Raw genomic sequence first — 18,061 nt, forward strand, 5'->3', positions numbered from 1 at the left:
TAAGTAAAGTCCTTTACCCTAGTTCAACCTTTTGGGTTAATATGAGCAAAGCTGATTTGCCATGCACATTACACTATTTCCGACATTTGTTGGAACAAATATATTCTACCTAAATCTGTTCTTGGATTTTCTGTTCTTTTTCATTGATGTATTCCTGGATCATTTCCTTAATATTGACTTTATGATACATTTCCATGCATGGTAGGGCCAGATTTCTTCACTGATCTTTTTTTTAGATATTTTGTTGCTGTTCTTGCTTATTTATTCTAATGTGAAACATAGCTCTAGAAAAAAATAAGATTTTTAAAAACTGAGATAATTTAAATTTCTGTATTAACTTGGATGTATTTATAATGTTGAATTGTTTCACCCAAAAACATAGGCTATAAGAAATCTGCTTTGTGCCTTTAAATAATGTTTTATGGTTTGATCATTTTGTGTATTTGTAAGCTTTATGACTACTGTATTTTCGATATTTTAAATGAAATATTTCTTTTAGCTGTTTGTGTATATGTTTTTGATTAATTTGATATTCTATGACTTTTTAAAATTGTCTTAGAGTTTTTAATTGTTTTACAGTAGATTCTTTTGGGTTCTCTGGACATGGAATTAAATAATCTACATATAAAGACAGTTTAACCTCTTTCTTTTCAATCCTGATACTTCTAAAGGCTTTTTCTCCTCTAATTATATTGAATGACTCTTCCAGTTCAAGGTTGAACAGTAATGGATGTGGCAAGCATTCTTACTTCTGACCCTGCTAGCAGGAATGCATTTGGTGATTTACCTCTAGAAAATGGGCTGGGCTGGGTGGCTTGGGACGCCTCACCTGTATCACGAGTGCCTGGCTTGAATTTCAGCTGCTCTGCTTCCCATCCAGCTTCCTGCTAACGTGCATTCCAGGAGGCAGCAATAATGGCTCAAGTACTTGGGTCCCTGCCACTCCTGTGGGAGACCAAATTGAGTTCTGGGCCCCTGGCTTTGGCCTGGAGCAGCCCAGGCTCCTGTGGTGTGGGCATCTGCAGAATGAACCAGAGGATGGAAAATTTCGCTTCTCTCTCTCTCTCTATTTTTCTCTCTCTGTCTTTAAAATAAATAATACTTCAAGAGTGACCAGCATTGTGGCATGGCAGGTAAAGGTCCCACCTGCGATGCCGGGATCCCTTGTGGGCACCAGTTCATATCCCGGCTGCTCCACTTCCCATCCAGCTCCCTGCTAATGGCCTGGGAAAGCAGCAAAAGATAGCCCAAGTGCTTGGGTCCCTGCACCCACACGGGACACCTGGAGGAACCTCCTGACTCTTGGCTTCAGCCTGGCCCAGCCTTGCCATTGTGGCCATCTGGAGTGAACCAGGTGATGAAAGATCACACTCTGTCTCTCTCTGTCTCTGTCTCTGTCTCTGTCTCTGTCTCTCTCTCTCTCTCTGTCTCCCTCAATCCCTCCCTCTGTGTAACTCTTTTAAATAAATAAATTAAATCTTTTTAAAGAGGAAAAGGAAACTGGCAGTGGAGTTGCCTTATCGTTTGATTTCTTTATTGTTCCTTCAGAAATCTCAGGCCTTCCCCTGTAGTCACTTTAATCTTTAGAATTTTCTCTAACGAGGCTCTACTGGTGGCAAAACTCAGTTTTTGATTGAAAATGTCTATTCCATTCTGATTCTTAGATTTTTGTCATTGTTGTTGTTGAGAACACAGCTAATTCTATGGTGTTATTTTCTCTCAGAACATTAATGATATTATTGGCATTGTTTTCTGTATGCTATTGTTTGGTTCATTTGAAATTAATCTGTCTCCTCCCTCTGACTTCTTTTAAGGTTTTCTTTTTTGTCTTTAGCATTTTCCAGTTTCACTGATGCATGTGGATATGGATTTTTTTTCCTTTTAAATTTTTCTTGGGCTTCCCTTGGTGTCCTGAATCTTTGGCCTGTATCGTTCCTTAGATCTGGAAAATCCTGTCATCATCTGTCATGGTCTGTTTTGTGCTGCTGTAACAGAATACATGAGACTGGGTGATGAACAAAGAACAGAAATGAATTTCTTCTCTTTCTGGAGGCTGGGAAGTCCAACATTAAGGGTCCAGCGTTTGGTGAAGGCCTCCCTCATGCATCCCCTGCCCCCCCCCCCCCCCCCCCGTGGCCAAAGGGTGGAATGCAGGAGGGCAAGGAGCTCACTGTGCAGGAGGGGAGAGAGATAGAGATAGGGATAGGGATAGGGATAGGGATAGGGATAGGGATAGGGATAGGGATAGGGATAGGGATAGAGATAGAGATAGAGATAGGGATAGAGATAAGAGAGAGAGAGAGAGGTGGGGGAAGGCAGCTGACCTGAAGTCCATCAGGAACCCGCCTGAGATAACTGACCCACGCCTGTTCATGAAGGAAGAGTCCTCGCTCCCAGTCTGTTTTGCTGGGGATCAAGTTTCCAACACATGAACTTTGGGGACACATTCAGACCATAGCATCGTCTCTTCAATACTGCCTCTGCTGTATGAACTCTTCTTTACTGCTGGAACGCCATATGGAAGTGTGTTAGAATCTATCCTGTAGGTCTCTTAGACATCTTTGAAAACTTTTTAGAAAGGATTCACTTTATTTATTGGAAAGGCAAAGTGACAGGGAGGGAGGGAGAGACAGAGAAAACAGTCTTCATCCACTGGTTTACTCCCCAAAATGACCACAACAGCTGAGGCTGAGCCAGGTCGAAGTCAAGAGCCAAGAACTCCATCCAAGTCTCCTACTTGGGTGCAGGGGCCCAAGCACTTGGGCCATCTGCTGCTTTCTCAGGTGCAATAGCAGAGAACTGGATGGGAAGTGGAGCAGCTGGGACTGAACCAACACTCGGGTGTGGGATGCCAGTGTTGCAGGCTGCAGTTAAACCCACTGTGCACAGTGCCGGCCCCCATCTTTCGTGTGTTCTCTTTTCTACTTGTCTGCTTTACATCCTGGATAATTTCCTTTGGCTTATCTTTGAATTCGACAATTAGTTCCTAAGTTGAGTTTAATTTGCTATTAAACCTTTCTGTTGAGCTTTTAAATTCAGTTACTAAAGATCTACTGGGGCTGGCGCCGCGGCTCACTAGGCTAATCCTCTGCCCTGCGGCGCTGGCACACCGGGTTCTAGTCCCGGTCGGGGTGCCGGATTCTGTCCCAGTTGCCCCTCTTCCAGGCCAGCTCTCTGCTGTGGCCCGGGAGTGCAGTGGAGGATGGCCCAAGTGCTTGGGCCCTGCACCCCATGGGAGACCAGGATAAGTACCAGGCTCCTGCCATCAGATCAGCACGATGCGCCGGCCGCAGCACGCCGGCCCTGGTGGCCATTGGAGGGTGAACCAACGGTAAAGGAAGACCTTTCTCTCTGTCTCTCTCTCTCACTGTCCACTCTGCCTGTCAAAGGAAAAAAAAAAAAGATCTGTTGGATCCTTTTTTTATCTGATCAATTTTGTAACCTTTCTCTTTACTCATATTTTTGGTCTCTTTAAACAGGTTAAATATAATTTTTGTAGTCTATTTGATAGTTATATATATGTCTGTATAAGAATGTTAATTATTATATTATTTATAATAGCAAAGATCTAGAAAAAATTTAAATATTTATCAATAGAACATTGATTAAATAAAAATGGTATATTCACATAATAAATTTTATGCAGATATAGTAGATGTTTATGTAGTGAAATAAATATAATCTGTGGTATATTATTGAGAAAAGAGAAGTACAGAATGTAACATTATCTCATTTACATTAAAGTGTTATATATACATAAGTCTAGAAGAATACTCAGCAAACTGATAGAAGTTGTTAAATTTGAGAAAGTTATTAATTTCTCTATATTTTTTAAACATTTTGCAGCAGTAGTATGTTATAGGGGAAATTTTTTTTAAAGATTTATTTATTTATTTGACAGACAGAGTTACAGAGACGCAGAGGCAAAGAGAGAGAGGTTATCCATCCACTGGTTCACTCCCCAGATGGCCCCAACAGCTGGAGCTATGCCGATCTGAAGCCAGGAGCCAGGAGCTTCTTCCTGGTCTCCCACGTGGGTGCAGGGGCCCAAGCACTTGGGCCATCTTCCACTGCTTTCCCAGGCCATAGCAGAGAGCTGGATTGGAAGTAGAGCAGCCAGAACTCAAACTGGTGCCCATATGGGGTGCTGGCACTGCAGGTGGTAGCTTTACCTGCTACACCACAGTGCCAGCCCCAGAAAAGTATTTTTATTTTTAAGATTTATTTATTTACTTATTTGAAAGGCAGAGTTACACGCAGAAGGAGAGACACAGAGAAAAAGAAAGATCTTCCATCTGCTGGTTCGGTCCCCAGATAGCTGTAATGCCTGGCACTAGGCCAGGCCAAAGCCAGGAGCCGGGAGCCTCTTCTGGGTCTCCCACACGCATGCAGGGGCCCAAGGACTTGGGCCATCTTCCGCTGCTTTCCCAGGCCTTAGGCAGAGAACTGGATTGGAAGTGGGGCAGCAGGGACTAGAACCTGTGCCTATATGTGATGCTGGCACTGCAGGTGGCGGCTTTACCTGCAGCGCCACAGCACTGGCCCTAAGGGAAAAGTATTTTTATTTTAGAAAAATATTCTAATATGTCATCCAAACTCTTCTAAGCCATATATGCATTTCTGCAGCATAATTAAAATTTCTATAAAGCATTTTTTGTCGAGCGTGTACTGTAATCTGGCGTTTTCCCCGGTGCGTGTGGGACTGATCTCTGCTTTTGCTTTCATAAGCATTGCCGCAGTCATCAGCTAAGTGAGCTCTCCGAGGCGTGGGGGCCGCCGCTGCCGCGCTCCTGTCTCCTGCCCTCCTGGCAGCCTAGTCAGACTGCTCCGGCCTCTCAGTGCCCCCTGTGGGCTGCTTTACTTCCCTGCCCTGTAGGTGGGGAGGGGCCTGTCCTGAGGATGCACACTCTCCCCACTTCCCAGCTTTGCCTGTGCAGTGTAACGGATTCCCCTTCTCTAACTACGTGCTCCTCACTGTGAGATCCCTGTCTTTAGTCCGCATCCCTGCATCCAAACTCTAGGCTCACACCCAGCTGCCTCACTGCGTATTTCTGCACGGCTGTCTCTGTTTGGCCTCACCTGCACCCTCCCTCCCTCCCTCCCTTTCTCTCTCTCTCTCTCTCTCTCTCTCTCTCTCTCTCTCTCTCAGCATTCCCAACTTCCTTCATCAGCTTTGCGGGCAGCACGTTCTCTACACTGGCCTTAACGAGAGCCACGCAGTGAACGCTGCCCTGCGCTCTCCCGCATCCGTCCAGTCAGCCGCTGGGCGTCACCTCTCCCGTGGTGGTTCTAGAATTTCCGTCCTCTTGGTTCCCGTGGTCCCTGCAGCCACGGCCTGGCTCACCCCTCCCTGCGCCTCTTCCTTCTCTCCCTCTCTTCTCCCCCACCCCTCCTTGGCTTCCCTCCGCCTTCCTGCATGTTCAAGCCTGCTCTCCGGCCCTGGGGTACTGTTGCAGAAGAGCAAAGCCAGCACACCAGTGCCTCAGGATTCAGTCCAGAGCTCCGGTCTCAGCCTGGCCTTGCTCTGCAGTCGCCTCTACGTGTCTGTCCTGTCGCCCTCAGAAGCAGCCACCCACACACAGCATCCTCTGCTCAGAGCACCCCTGTGCCTCCTTTTCCCTTCCTCACCCCCTAAGAGGAGACTCGGACACTGTCTCCTCCACGGAGCCATCCTGGCAGGCCCCGTCTCTCGCCCGCCTGCTGCCTGGGCTGGGCCAGCTCTTCCTACTACGGGACTCCGTGCAGCCGTACCATCTTCTCCATGGACTTGTAAGCTGCTTCTTAAGGACAGAGATTGTGTTTTTTGTTTGTTTGTTTGTTTTTAGGTTTATTTATTTGAAAGGCAGGGTGATAGACAGAGGTGGAGCAAAAGATAGATGGTCCAACTGCTGGTTCACTCCTCAAATGGACATAACTAGAGCTGGTCCAGGCCCAAGCCAGGAGCCCAGAGCTCCATTTGGGTCTTCTACATGGATGGCAGGGGAACAAGTACATGAGCCATCCTCCGCTGCTGGATTGGAAATACTGCAGTCAGGGGGCCGGCGCTGCCGCCCAGCAGGTTAAAGCTGCGGCCTGCAGTGCCCACATCCCAGCTGCCCGACTTCCGATCCAGCTTCCTGCTCATGTGCCTGGGAGTGAACCAGCAGATGGAAGATCTCTCTCTCTCTCTCCCTCTCTTTCTCTTTTTCTCTCTCTCCCTCCCTCTCTCTTCCTGTAACCCTGCCTTTCAAATAAATAAATAAATCTGTTTTTTTTTTTTTTAAATTATACTCCTGTATGGGATGCCAGCATCACAGGTGGCAGCTTAGCTCAGTGCGCCACGACACTGGCCAGGGAAGGGACGGTTCTTTGTGTCTTTGCGTCCTTAGCACTAGCACAGTACTCGGCTGCAGGGTTGGTGCTCATGACAGATGCCTGAACAAATAACTGCTACTACTTACCTGCACTAAGATGCATTATCATATGGTTTCACCTCACAGGAAGTTGCACAAGAATCAGCTGAGTCGGAAATAACCAACGAGGCAAAAGAAGAAAAGAAGGAGGATGTGAAACTGGAGGAGGAGAAAGAAGAGGAGAAAGCAAAAGAGGTAGCATCATTGAGTGGTAGTTTTCCCCACATAATTTAAAAGTCTGCACGTGCGCACGCACACACACACACACACACACACTCACAATACCCTGTGGGGAGGAGACGTGTGTCCTCTGGTGTGAACTCCTCAGCGTCCTTCCTTCTCTCACATGGGCTTTGCTACACCTGCAGACACACCCATCTTTGACACTTTTTTCAGGGGAAGGGGTGGGGTGTCCCTTTTCCACTCTAAACCCAGTGTCCTGGCTGTTACTTCCAATCCAGCTCCGTACTCATGCAGCCGGGAAGGCAGCAGAAGAGGGCCCAAGTACTGGGGCCCTGCTACCCACGTGGGAGACCCGACCTGGATAGATTCCAGGCTCCTGGCTTCCGCCTGGCCCAGGCCTGGCTGTTGCATGCATTTGGGGAGTGAGCGAACATATAGAAGATATTTCTTTCTCTTCGTCTCTTCCTTCCTCTCCCTGGCACTCCACTTTTCAAGTAAACAAACATTAAAAAAAAAAAACTCATTTGAGCAGTATTTTCTGTTTTATTTCTGGTAAAGAATGAATGGAAATGAGGAGGAGGGGGGGAGGAGAACGACGATCTGTGTCCCTGGTGCAGGTCCTTTCCTCCTTATTTTATAAGCACCCGGTGAGTCTTCCAATGTTATTTTCTCTGTGGCTGCCTCCCAGCGTTTGCAGGTGGAAGGCAGGCCCTCTCCTGGCCCGCGGAGCCCTCGGAGCACACCTCTTTGCCAGCCGTCTCCAGGCCGTGCGGCACTTGCTCTTTTTGCTAGCTGTCTGCCCCGGGAGTCTGCGGGGAGTCCTTTCTGTTTCCGTCACGGTTACCTCCTGCGGTCCCCAGGCCCTCCTCCCTGCGGGTTCCTGCAGCATGTGCCGGCTGTGAGTTTTCAACAGTGCCTGTCGAGTGAGGAAAGCAGAGTCGAACCCACAGCTTCCGGCGTGGCGTGTGTTCCACGGGGGCCCTGCCTCCTGCCCCAGCTCACTAACTACTCCTTGTTATTCGTGTGCTCCAGAAACCTTCAATATCCACAGAGAAGGAAAAAACCATTCGTTTCATTGAAGAAGATGAAAATGTGCATTCCAAACCTTTCATGGGAGCAGATACGTTGACTTCCTGGGTATGTATCTGAAACCCGGGGAGGAGATTGCGAAGTGTTCACCTGACACGCAGTTAATATGGTCAACAGTGCTCAATGCCTCCAGCACTACTGGGCTTTTGTAGATTTTCTTTTCTTCATCATCATGCCTGAAAAACTCAGAACTCCATATTTAATTCTCATTGTAACATCAGCGCTTGATCCCTTCGCCTGGTTTAATCATCTCTTGGTCAGCCTTTGGCCAGTTTCTAAGCATATTCACCCACCAGGCTTTATCGAGAGCTCGGATGGGAGGGGAGGCTTGATGCAGGGAAGCAGTTTTATTTGAGTGGCTGCCCCGGGGAAGGCGGGCTCTGTGGTCCCAGTCTGCTCTTCCCAACTAGCAAGGGGCAGGAGGACTTTCATTTTTATTCATTTGTTTATTTTTATTTTTTTAAGATTTATTTTTATCTGTTTGAGAGATAAAGTGACAAGGCGGGAAAGACAGAGAGCCATCCACTGGTTCACTCCCTGAATGGCCACAGCAGCTGGGGCTGGCCCAGGCCAAGGGCAAGAGCTAGGAACTCCATCTGGGCCTCCCACATGGGTGGCAGGGCCCCAGGTACTTGCACCATCCTCCATTGCTTTCATGGGTGTGTTAGCAGTGAGTGGGATCGGAGGTGGAGCAGCTGGGCCTGGAACCAGCACTCCGATATGGGATGCTGGCATTGCATGTGGCTTAAGCTGCTAAGCCACAATGCTGGCCCCAGCAGGGAGACTTTTACAGGAGAGAGGGGGGTTGGGGGAAGTTAGGGCGACAATGGGTGTAGCTGAGTGTCCACAGGTTCCCAGAGGCAGCTGATGAGAGTGCCTCCCGTCCCCGTCGCTCTGGGGACTGACTCAGCCCTTTGGGGGGCAGAGCCGACCTTCCTGTGCCTGTCAGGGATGGATGGGACGATGTGAAGAGAGGCAGGGGGCACTCCTGGAGGCCGAGGGACTGAGGCCAGCCTTTCTCCCTCTGAGTCCCCTTTCTGTGATCAGCAGAGGGGCAGAAATGGAACATGTGAGAAAGAGAAAGGAGAAGGAGAGCTCAGGACAGAGCCTGGAGGGAGACGGGAGTGCAGCTCATACTGTGGTACCCCTCCCTCCACGGTAGCCCACCCACAGCTGGGACGGACCGCGAGAGGCCTGGAAGAGAAGATTCCCTCCCTTGTAGTGGTGCCGACCTCTTTCCTTTCTTGTCTGCTACCTGGGCTTATCTGGGCTCCCAGCACACGGTTTGTTCTAAATGGGAGCTGGATGAGACCCAGCTTCTTGGAAAATTATTTTAGAAACAGAAGGAAAACATTAACTGGACAGATGGGAAGGGGGTGGGCCCCAGAAGGAAACAGTTGGCAGAATGTAGGTTTCTCAGAGTGGAAAGAGAGAGGAGACATTCAACAAAGATTTACTGAGCTCCTACTATGTGCCAGGCACTGTTCTAGATCCCCCACCCACCCACCCACCTCCAGAAGGAAATACGAGAGAGAGAGAGAGAGAGAGAGAGAGAGAGAGAGAGTGAGAGACAGACACCCACATACATTCTGAGGGAGAGGACAGGGCAGCTGTGGAAGGGGGCTGAGGGGGCTGCCATGCCCCAGGTGATGGGGGGGAGGGTTCATCTTAGACTTCCTCTTTGGCCTCCTCACCAAAATCCTGCTGCTCTTCCATGGTGGCCTCCTGGCACACCGGCACTAGGAGACCAGGTCGCTCATGTTGCTCTCGGCCTCGGGGAGCTCCGTGTCATCTGTGCCCTCACCTGTGTACCAGTGCAGGAAGGCCTTCCGGTGGAACGTGGCCATGAGCTGCTCCTGGGTGGCCGCCATCCTGAGGCCCCGGGCAGATGTCACAGACAGCTGTGTGCACTCCACGGAGCAGCGACAGTTCTTGTTCTGCACGTTAGCATCTGTCCGTCCACTTCCTTCATGGACATCTGTCCACGGAAGACAGTGGCCACAGTGAGGTACCGGCCGTGTCGGGGGCCACAGGCAGCCTGGTATCAGGTACCACATTCTTGGCACCGCAGACCTGCTGGGTGAGCTTGGGCACAGCGAGGGCCCGATACTGCTGGCTCCCATGGCTGGTGAGAGGGGCGAAGCCAGGCGTGAAGAAGTGGAGACCCGTGGGTCAGCGTGCTCAGCTCGAAGATGCAGAAGTACGTGTTGTAAAGGGCTTCGCTCTCAGTGCAGGAGGTCTCATCAGCGTTCTCTGCCAACTGCTAGACAGACGGGGTGTTGTGGGGCTCAGATACCCCCGGCGAGGTACCCACGTGATGGTCGCAGATCTCGCTGTTGGGCGGGGTGCCCATTCCGGCGCCTGGCCCCCACCTGGTAAGCGGGTCAGCTGGAAGCCCCAAAGGCAGTCACGACTCTTGAGCCTTCTCCCACCTTTCCCTTCCACCACTGGTCAACCAGCCCTGCCGCTCTGTATAGTGGTCCTTGGACAGTGGTTGCCTGCCCCGGCCTGACCAAAAACAAAGTTGCCTGGTCTGAAGATCTGGCCAGAAGGACCTGAGTGAGCACTGTCCGTGGGCCCAGGTACTAGGTCTACGAGGATAGCAGGAGGAACGTATTTGCCACCTGTGGCCTCATGGTGGTTCGTGGAGATGCAGCCCACGGCAGATTGCTGTCCCCGTGGGGTTGGTGCCGTGTTCATCACCTCCCGGAACTTGGCACCGAGCTGGTTCCCATACTGACCAGCCTGGATGTGCACAGTTTCCCTTGTGGTTAGAATTCATTTTAATTTTTTTAAAAAAGATTTATCTATTTATTTGAAAGGCAGAGTTAACGGAGAGGCAGAGGCAGAGAGGGAGAGAGAGAGAGAAAGAGAGGTCTTCCATCTGCTGGTTCACTCCCCAAATGGCCGCAACAGCCAGAGCTGGGCCTCTCTGAAGCCAGGAGCCAGGAGCTTCTTCTGGGTCTCCCTTGCAGGTGCAGGGGCTCCTCTGAGCTAAGAACCTGCAGTGCCATCCAGCAGGCCTCAGGAGCAGGAAACAGACAGGAAACCAGGGGCAAAACTGAGGAGAGTTGCCGTCTTTGATGGTGTGGGGCTCACTGCTTCTGGATGCCGCCATGCAGTGTGGGACTGCGTGGTGCCGTGTGGATGACCGTGAGGAGGACGTGGCCCAGAAAGCCCATCTCCGGGCTTTTGCAAAGTTGCTGCTGCTGCTGCCATGTAGCTCCCTAAAGACCAGGGGTCTGGGTTCTGGCTGGCCCGGAGGAGAGTGGACAGTGGGCCATGAGCGCCAGGCAGGTGTCCAGTTACAAGCCCCTGGCGGTCAGGAAGAGTCACGTTGGTCCCAGGCTGGGCTGGGGCGCTGCACAGGTAGAAGGGGCATGCTGGGGGCTCACACAGCAGAGACCCAACTGTGCCAGGCTGATGGGCGGGGAGGCTGGCACTCGCAAAGTGAAGTGTGCGAGCGGAGAGCTGCCCAGTGGGTCCAACCTGGGGAAGTGGATCTCGGTTTCCGCCGTCCTGCAGCCTCAGCGCAGCCTGAGCTCCATTTCCTAACGACACTGGCGGTCCCTGGCGGCCCGTGAAGGTTTTAGAGTTTTCACTACAGGCTTGCTTTTGCTTTTCTGTTTGTTTGTTTGTTTCTTCTACTGCTTTTCACAGATACTCAGTCTCTGGTCCTGAGAACAAAGATGACCGTTCAGCAGGAATACAGGTCCCCGTAGCAGACGTACTGGGCCGCAGCGTTCTCTCTCCTCCTGGCCTAAAGACACAGCTGCCAGCAGTGCAGGGATGGACGGGGCGGGAAAAGGCAGGCAGGCCTCGGGAGGCGGAACCCTTGGGGGCCCAGTGTAACTCGCCTTGGCCCTCGGAGCCGAGTTGTCGAATAGGAGAGCTGCAAGAGACAGCAGGTCCCGGGTTCCTAGTGAGAGGTGGCTCCAGGCCCCAGGGAAGCTGGCCCCCGTCAGTCTCAGTGTCACCCGCGCAAAGCGAGGTTGCTTCTCGGAGCATGGAAATCAAAGCCCTCACCGGAAGTGGTCCCACGAAGTCTTTTTTCTCTGCAGCAAACGCGGAGACCACAGGGCGTCCTTCCCGAAGCTGCGGCTGCCCCAGCCAGGGGAAGCAGCGATTCTTATTCAGGGTGGGGGTGAGCGTGCGGAAGGGAGGTCTTGTCATTGCGTGTGGAGGTTGGTTTGTGCAAGCAGTTTGGAAACGCACTGACACACATTACAAGTGAGTGACAGCAATGAGGCTTAAGCGCCTCCTGACGTGGAGGTCTTCACATTGAAATGAAGCAAACTGGGGTGGAGTTCTGGTGTCATGGTTAAGACACCACTTGGGAGACCCACGTCTCACATCAAAGTGCCTGGGTTCAAATCCCCGCTCAGCTTCCAGCTCCAGCTCCCTGTCAGTGCACACCTGGAAGGCAGCAGGTAGATGGCTTAAGTCCTTGGGTGCCTTCCCAAGTGGCAGCCCCAGACTGAGTTCCAGGCTCCTCGCCTCAGCCTGGCCCAGCTCCAGCTGTTTCAGGAATTTTCTCTCTCTCTCTGCCTTTCAGATAAACTATTTATTTTATTTATTTAAACATTAAAAGTAAATTGAAAATAAAATTAGGCAGAGCACGACCTTTGTGTATTCCTTGGCCCACCGGCAGGCCTCACCTTTGAGGTGTGGTCTGGGTCAGCTCAGGGTAGCTGGTGGTGGCATGTGTCCCTGGAACAGAACTGAAAACCACTTTGAAAGACTTCCGGTGGTTTGGAAGCTTTTGGGCTTTGAAGTAGAAGTGGGTCAAGGGTAAAGGCTTTGGGACTGCCTGGGGCGCCAGCGGGCACGCTAGTGTCTCCTCACGCAGAGGACCACAGTGCAGGAGCTTCCCGGGGCTGAGCTGTGAGTGACAGGTAGCAGCCATGCAGGCAGTAGGGCGGGCCGAGGGACTCCCCTGACCGGCAGGGCCTGGAACTGCAGCGCCCACTGCTGGACGGCCATTGCGCACCACTGTCTCCACTCGGAAAACAGGGCTTGTCTTTACCTGCCTCTGAGCGGGAAACTCGGATACCTGATCTTTTTTTGAAGTACACAGTTCTGGGGACGTGTCATAATATTCATGTTTATCTTGTCCCCTAAGGAATTGGAAGATCTCACTGGATTTTGCGATGTTGTATCCTTAGCTGAGTACGTCGTTTAAAATAAGATATAGTTCCTTTCCTTGATCTTTGATTTTTTAAAGAAACATGTTTGTCCTTCCCTTTCTTTTCAAATATTTTCCCCATTTCTTTTCATTGTCACTGCTTCCCCGCCTCGTCTTTACAGCTCTTATGAGGCTCTGTCCACCCGCAGCAGGAGTGACTTGGGAGCATGTGTGCTGTTCTCTGTTGGCGTTGCTGGCATACTGAATCCCCTGCCAGCCAGACACGAGTGGTGGCAAGGGTGCCCTGTGGTGCTTGACCAGAGCATCCGCAGAGGCTGAGTCCCGTCCCTCCAGGCTCTCGCTGCGTTCACACTGCGTGTTTGTTTTGTCAGAGAGAGTCAGCTAAACAAGGTACACTGGCCCAAAAGTATCTCGAGGCGATGGCTGTCATCGAGCACCTGCAGGAGAAGGTAACGTAAGTATGAGACGGCCCGCGGAGAAGGGGAGAATCCGGCGGGAAGTCTGGCTGAGGCGTCTCCACTGCTGGGCTGGCCCTGGGCTCTCCTGCCTTCTCCCCTCCCGCGGGTGGAACACGCGTCTCCCCGCTGTGGGCTGCAGGCCGCGAGACCCTGCTGTAGTAGGAACATCCACCCTTACCCGCGGTGGAGGCGGAGGTGGAGGAAGTCAGTGTGTGGGTGTGGGTGTGGGGTGGGGTGGGGTGGGGTGGGGGTAGGAGTGACCCGGATCAGTGTGTTTCTGAGAGATGACTTAGGGAAATAAAGGGGACGGGGAGAAGCTCTTGCCCTTGAAGAGAGACCATTAGAAAGTGCAAGGAGCAGGAAGGGCCGTGCACGTACAGTTGAGACGGCTGAGCGTAGCCGACATGGACACAGAGAACGTCTATAATTAAGGAGCACATCTCAGGCTGAGCTTTCTGATCGTAAAATCGGCTTTGGGGGTGCTCAAAAGGAAGGGGCTGTCTTAGATTTAGATTGCTGGATCGCAGCAAGAGAAGCCAAAATTAACTACTGAAGAGGGCGGGAGGTTCCTTGGCTGTAGAGGGAGGAGTTCGGATATTGGAGCCAGACCTCACTAGAAGGGCTGAGTACGGTGTGCCCGCAGTTACGGCACGATTGCATCCAGAGTAGCTGGACTGTCCCCTAAGGGGACCCCTAAGGGCCCAGCCACGTGCCCCCACCGCCCTGTGCCCCCGGAGACTCTGTCGGAGACGCTCCTTCCCACTTTCCGTCTTGCTGTCTTTCTCCGGACTTTGTCCCCACCAGGGAGGTGGAGAGCAGAGCCAGACAAGCGGAGGAGAGGTTCGAGGAGGTGAACGAGAAACTCCATTACACCCTGATAAGGAACAAAGATCTGGAGAAGGAGCTGGAAGAGATGGCCACGAAGCCCAGGAAGAAGGAGTTGGAAGGGGAGGAGGAAACTGAGGGAGACAAAGATGAGGGCAAGGAGGACGAGGCCGAAGAGAAGGAGGAGGAGGAGGTCAAGCCCGTGCAGAGCGCCTCAAAGCCGCTGAAGAAAGGTGAGGCCGGCTCCTCCTGTGCCTCGCAGGGCTGCAGGCGCCGGGGGGACCTGATGGGGCGCCAGCACCTGCAGTGCTTGTCATAGGAGTGCACGTACCTTAAAGTGTCTTACACAGGCAGCTCAGAACAGGGAAAAGCAGAGAACTGACAGTCCTTGATAAACTAGCACGGGTTAGCATTTTTACTTACTAAACTGGCAAAGATTTTCCTTATTTTTAAAAAATATTTGTTTATTTATTTGAAAGAGTTACACAGAGAGAGAAGGAGAGGCAGAGAGAGAGGTCTTCCATCCGCTGGTTCACTCCCTAGATGGCCACAATGGCGGGAGCTGTGCCAATCCGAAGCCAGGAACCAGGAGCTTCTTCCGGGTCTCCCATGTGGGTGCAGGAGCCCAAGCACTTGGGTCATCTTCCACTGCTTTCCCAGGGCATAGCAGAGAGCTGGATCAGAAGTGGAGCAGCAGGACTCAAACCGGCACCATATGAGATGCTGGTACTGCAGGTGGTGGCTTTACCTGCTACGCCACAGTGCCAGCCCCCAACATACCTTTCTAATCATAGAAGGAAGACGAAATAAATTATACTACATCAGTATACCTGAATATTATATGACTATTAAAATGCTGTTCACAAGGATTTTGTAGTTACATGGGAAATTTTTAGGTTAAAATATGAAGTGCAGGGGCCTGTATTGGCGGTATAGTGGGTAAGCTGCCACCTGTGTGGGTGCTGGTTGTGTCCCAGCTGCTCCACTTCCAATCCAGCTCCCTGCCCATTGCCTGGGAAAGCAGCGGAAGATGATCCAAGTATTTGGGCCCCTGCATCCATGTGGGAGACCTGGAGGAAGCTCCTGGCTCCTGGCTTTGGCCTAGCCTACCCCTGGCCATTGCAGCCATTTCAGGCGTGAACCAGCGGATGGAAAGTGTGTGTATGTGTGTGTCCCCCTCTCTCTGTGCAACTGACTTTCAAATAGATAAATAATTTTTTTTAATGGAGTGCAAGAAGCAATATGTGACACAATTTTTTAAACCTAGAAAAAAGACTGAAATATTCCCGAACAATGACAGATGTTGTCCCTGGGCAATAGAGACTTATGGAGAATTTTGTCTTTATTTTATTTTTGCTATTTGTTGGATTTTTCTAAGATTTAAAATTTTACTTTATTTCACAGTAAAAGGCATTTACCTTTTCTTTCTCATATATCTGATTGGCGCAGTAACCTGCCCACAGGCACCCTTAGTGTGTTCTGTATTAGAGGCTGTTTCTTGAGTTTGGTGTCACCCCAGCGTGTGGTCTGTTCCCTGGGCCAGTCCTCACACAGGGGCTAACCATGGGACAATGCCTGCTTTCTGCTCTCCCCCGTTGCCTCCGTCTGCACCTCCCAGCCGAGCCCTCAAGGCTGCTGGCCATGTACAGGGGCATCACGCTGGGCGGGGGTGGGGGTGGGGGGAGGTGTCGAAACTCATTTTCTCTGTTGCTGTCAACTCTGAACTGGTGAAGATGGTATTTATCCCAGGGGTGACAGTCTTCTCATTTTAGGTTGAGTGTAACATAAGAGATAATTTTTATGAATTTAAAGAAACCTCGTCCTTTCGTATTCCAATAGAGTTGTAACCCAATCATTTGAGAACTAAGCTTTTCCCGATGCAGGAAGGTGAGGTTGTAAGCCATTCAGAAGCCCTGCCGCACGCGAAACGCGGAATTTAGTTCTGTGCATTCTCACAGAGGTCCCCAGGATGCGGTGGGAGGTGGGGATAACCACATGCAGTCAGTCCCCAGCTCGCAAGCCGCACGGCCAGCCTCCCCCTCTCCGAACACTCCCACCAGGTGGAGGGCCCCAGGGCACAGCGGGAGAAGCCTTGCGGAGCTTGGGGCAGCTGAGTGGTTTCTCCAGAAAATCGCTAGGTGAGCAGGTGGCCTCTGGAGCAGCCTGCCGCTGCTGCCTGCGTAGGAGTTGGGGCAGGGAAGTCACTCCCCCACAAGAGCGGTGCAGTGAGAGTGGACGATGACATGTGAGGAAGGGAGGAGCTTTGTGAATTCTGAGTGAAGGCCTGGGCAGAGCAGGGGGACGTGCCCATATTGTTTTTTTTTTTTTTTTAAGATTTATTTATTTTTATTTGAAAGGCAGAGTTACACAGAGAGAGGTAGAGACAGAGAGAGGTCTTCCATCCATTGGTTCACCCTCCAGATGGCTGCAACGGCCGGAGCTGCACCGATCCAAAGCCAGGAGCCCGGAGCTTCTTCTGGGTCTCCCACGCGGGTGCAGAGGCCCAAGGACTTGGGCCATCTACTGCTTTCCCAGGCCACAGCAGAGAGCTGGATGGGAAGTGGAGCCACCAGGTCTCAAACTGGCGGCCATATGGGATGCCGGCACCTCAGGCCAGGGCCTTCACCCGCTGCGCCACAGCTTGGGCCCCATATTTGTTTTGATGTTGGCATTTTTAGTAAATAGCAAATCACTGTCCCCTGAGGTGTAAGTAAAGAAAGGAATGGAGAAGGGCGTTCGCAGAGATAGCTATGGCTTAGTCCCTGTGGGACTACAGTTGGGTGTGGGGACACGCCCTAAAACAATAGGAGGCCTGAACAAAGCGACCCAATGGGGAGCGGAGGGGGCCGCGGCCCATACCAAGGATTCTCACTGGGCAGCTGGGTGGCTGGAGCCAGTGTTCATGGGCGTGCAAGGAAGAGGAAGGGCAGGTGGGAGAGCCGGAGGCCTCCTGGGCCCGCCCCAGGGGTCAGGCTGTGCACAGAGACAGCAGAGAGGGGTGCGGGAGTGGATGGGGGGGGGGCATTGTGCTGGCTAACTTCGTTTGAAATTTTGGGTTTTTTTTCCCCTACCAAACATGGGGTGTATCTAGGAAGGAAGAAGGAAATGCTCTCCCTCTTGTTCTCCACACTCCCCGGCCACATGGCCCCCTGCCCCAGGACCCAGGACGCAGGCGATTACCTGACCACACTTAAACTTGGGGAATGCATTCTGACCCCCAGCAACCAATCTTGAGTCAACCATTTTGGCACAGGACTTATTTGTAGCTTGGGGATTGCTCGGGCAGAATGGAATTTTAAAACTGCTTTGTAAAATGAAAAGCTCTTCGTGAACATATTCCTTCTACCACTCCCTATTGTTTCTTTTTAGAAGCGTCACGTAAGGAAGGCACTGGCAACGTTAAGGAAGGCACTGGCAATGTTAAATCCAAAAGCCGGGGTAAATACAGTAAGACCAAGCCCAAGTAGCAGCGGGAGAGCGCCGTGGCTCACAACGGCCACAGTCAGCCAGCACACCCAGATGGCGCGGCCGGGAGCCGCTCGCCGCGGCTCGGTCCCTGGGAGCCCGCTACGGAAGAACCACAGCCTTCAACCCAGGAGCGCGTCTCCTCATGGTGGCTGTGACGGCTGCAGGCAGCTAGTGCGTCCTAACAGGTGCTTCCCGGATTAAAGATAGCTGTGCAAAAGTTTATCCTTCTCTTTGGTTGATTGCCTAACAGAGCACTGTGAAACGTGTCCATTTCTGGTCAAGAAAAGAATTCTTTTTGAAGACTTTAACCTCTGAAAAGGAGGCTAGGGAATGAAAAGTGTCATTATGATTATGATTATGATTATTTAGAAGACAGGTTCCTGTCTACTGCAGCCTCATCAACGCTCACTTTCTTCTCTCTGGGACTTTCTGGGACTTTCTCTCCTGCCTCTGGCTTACATGGCTGCACCGGCCTTTTGCATTTGCCATGTTGTACTTTG

General features: G+C 51.4%; 1 protein-coding gene and 1 pseudogene across 5 annotated transcripts in view; one reads left to right on the forward strand and one right to left on the reverse strand.

Annotated features, from left to right (window-relative positions):
• The window catches only part of AXDND1 (axonemal dynein light chain domain containing 1), a 111,621-nt gene extending 93,840 nt beyond the window's left edge, over positions 1 to 17,781 (forward strand). For 4 of the 5 annotated variants that reach the window (XM_070077203.1, XM_070077204.1, XM_051858247.2 and 1 more), the window contains 5 exons: positions 6,480 to 6,587; positions 7,608 to 7,712; positions 13,182 to 13,264; positions 14,073 to 14,326; positions 17,463 to 17,781. In XM_070077203.1, the coding sequence (XP_069933304.1) occupies positions 6,480 to 6,587; positions 7,608 to 7,712; positions 13,182 to 13,264; positions 14,073 to 14,326; positions 17,463 to 17,560 (648 nt within the window). In that variant the 3' untranslated portion in view covers positions 17,561 to 17,781. The remainder of the gene's footprint in view (positions 1 to 6,479; positions 6,588 to 7,607; positions 7,713 to 13,181; positions 13,265 to 14,072; positions 14,327 to 17,462) is intronic. The other variant, XR_007924154.2, reaches the window with a different exon arrangement.
• Positions 9,333 to 11,837, reverse strand: LOC103349983 (tubulin beta chain-like; annotated as a pseudogene).
• Positions 17,782 to 18,061: the final 280 nt, after the last annotated feature.

Source organism: Oryctolagus cuniculus, chromosome 7, assembly GCF_964237555.1.
Source record: "Oryctolagus cuniculus chromosome 7, mOryCun1.1, whole genome shotgun sequence".
Classification (NCBI taxonomy): Eukaryota; Metazoa; Chordata; class Mammalia; order Lagomorpha; family Leporidae; genus Oryctolagus; species Oryctolagus cuniculus.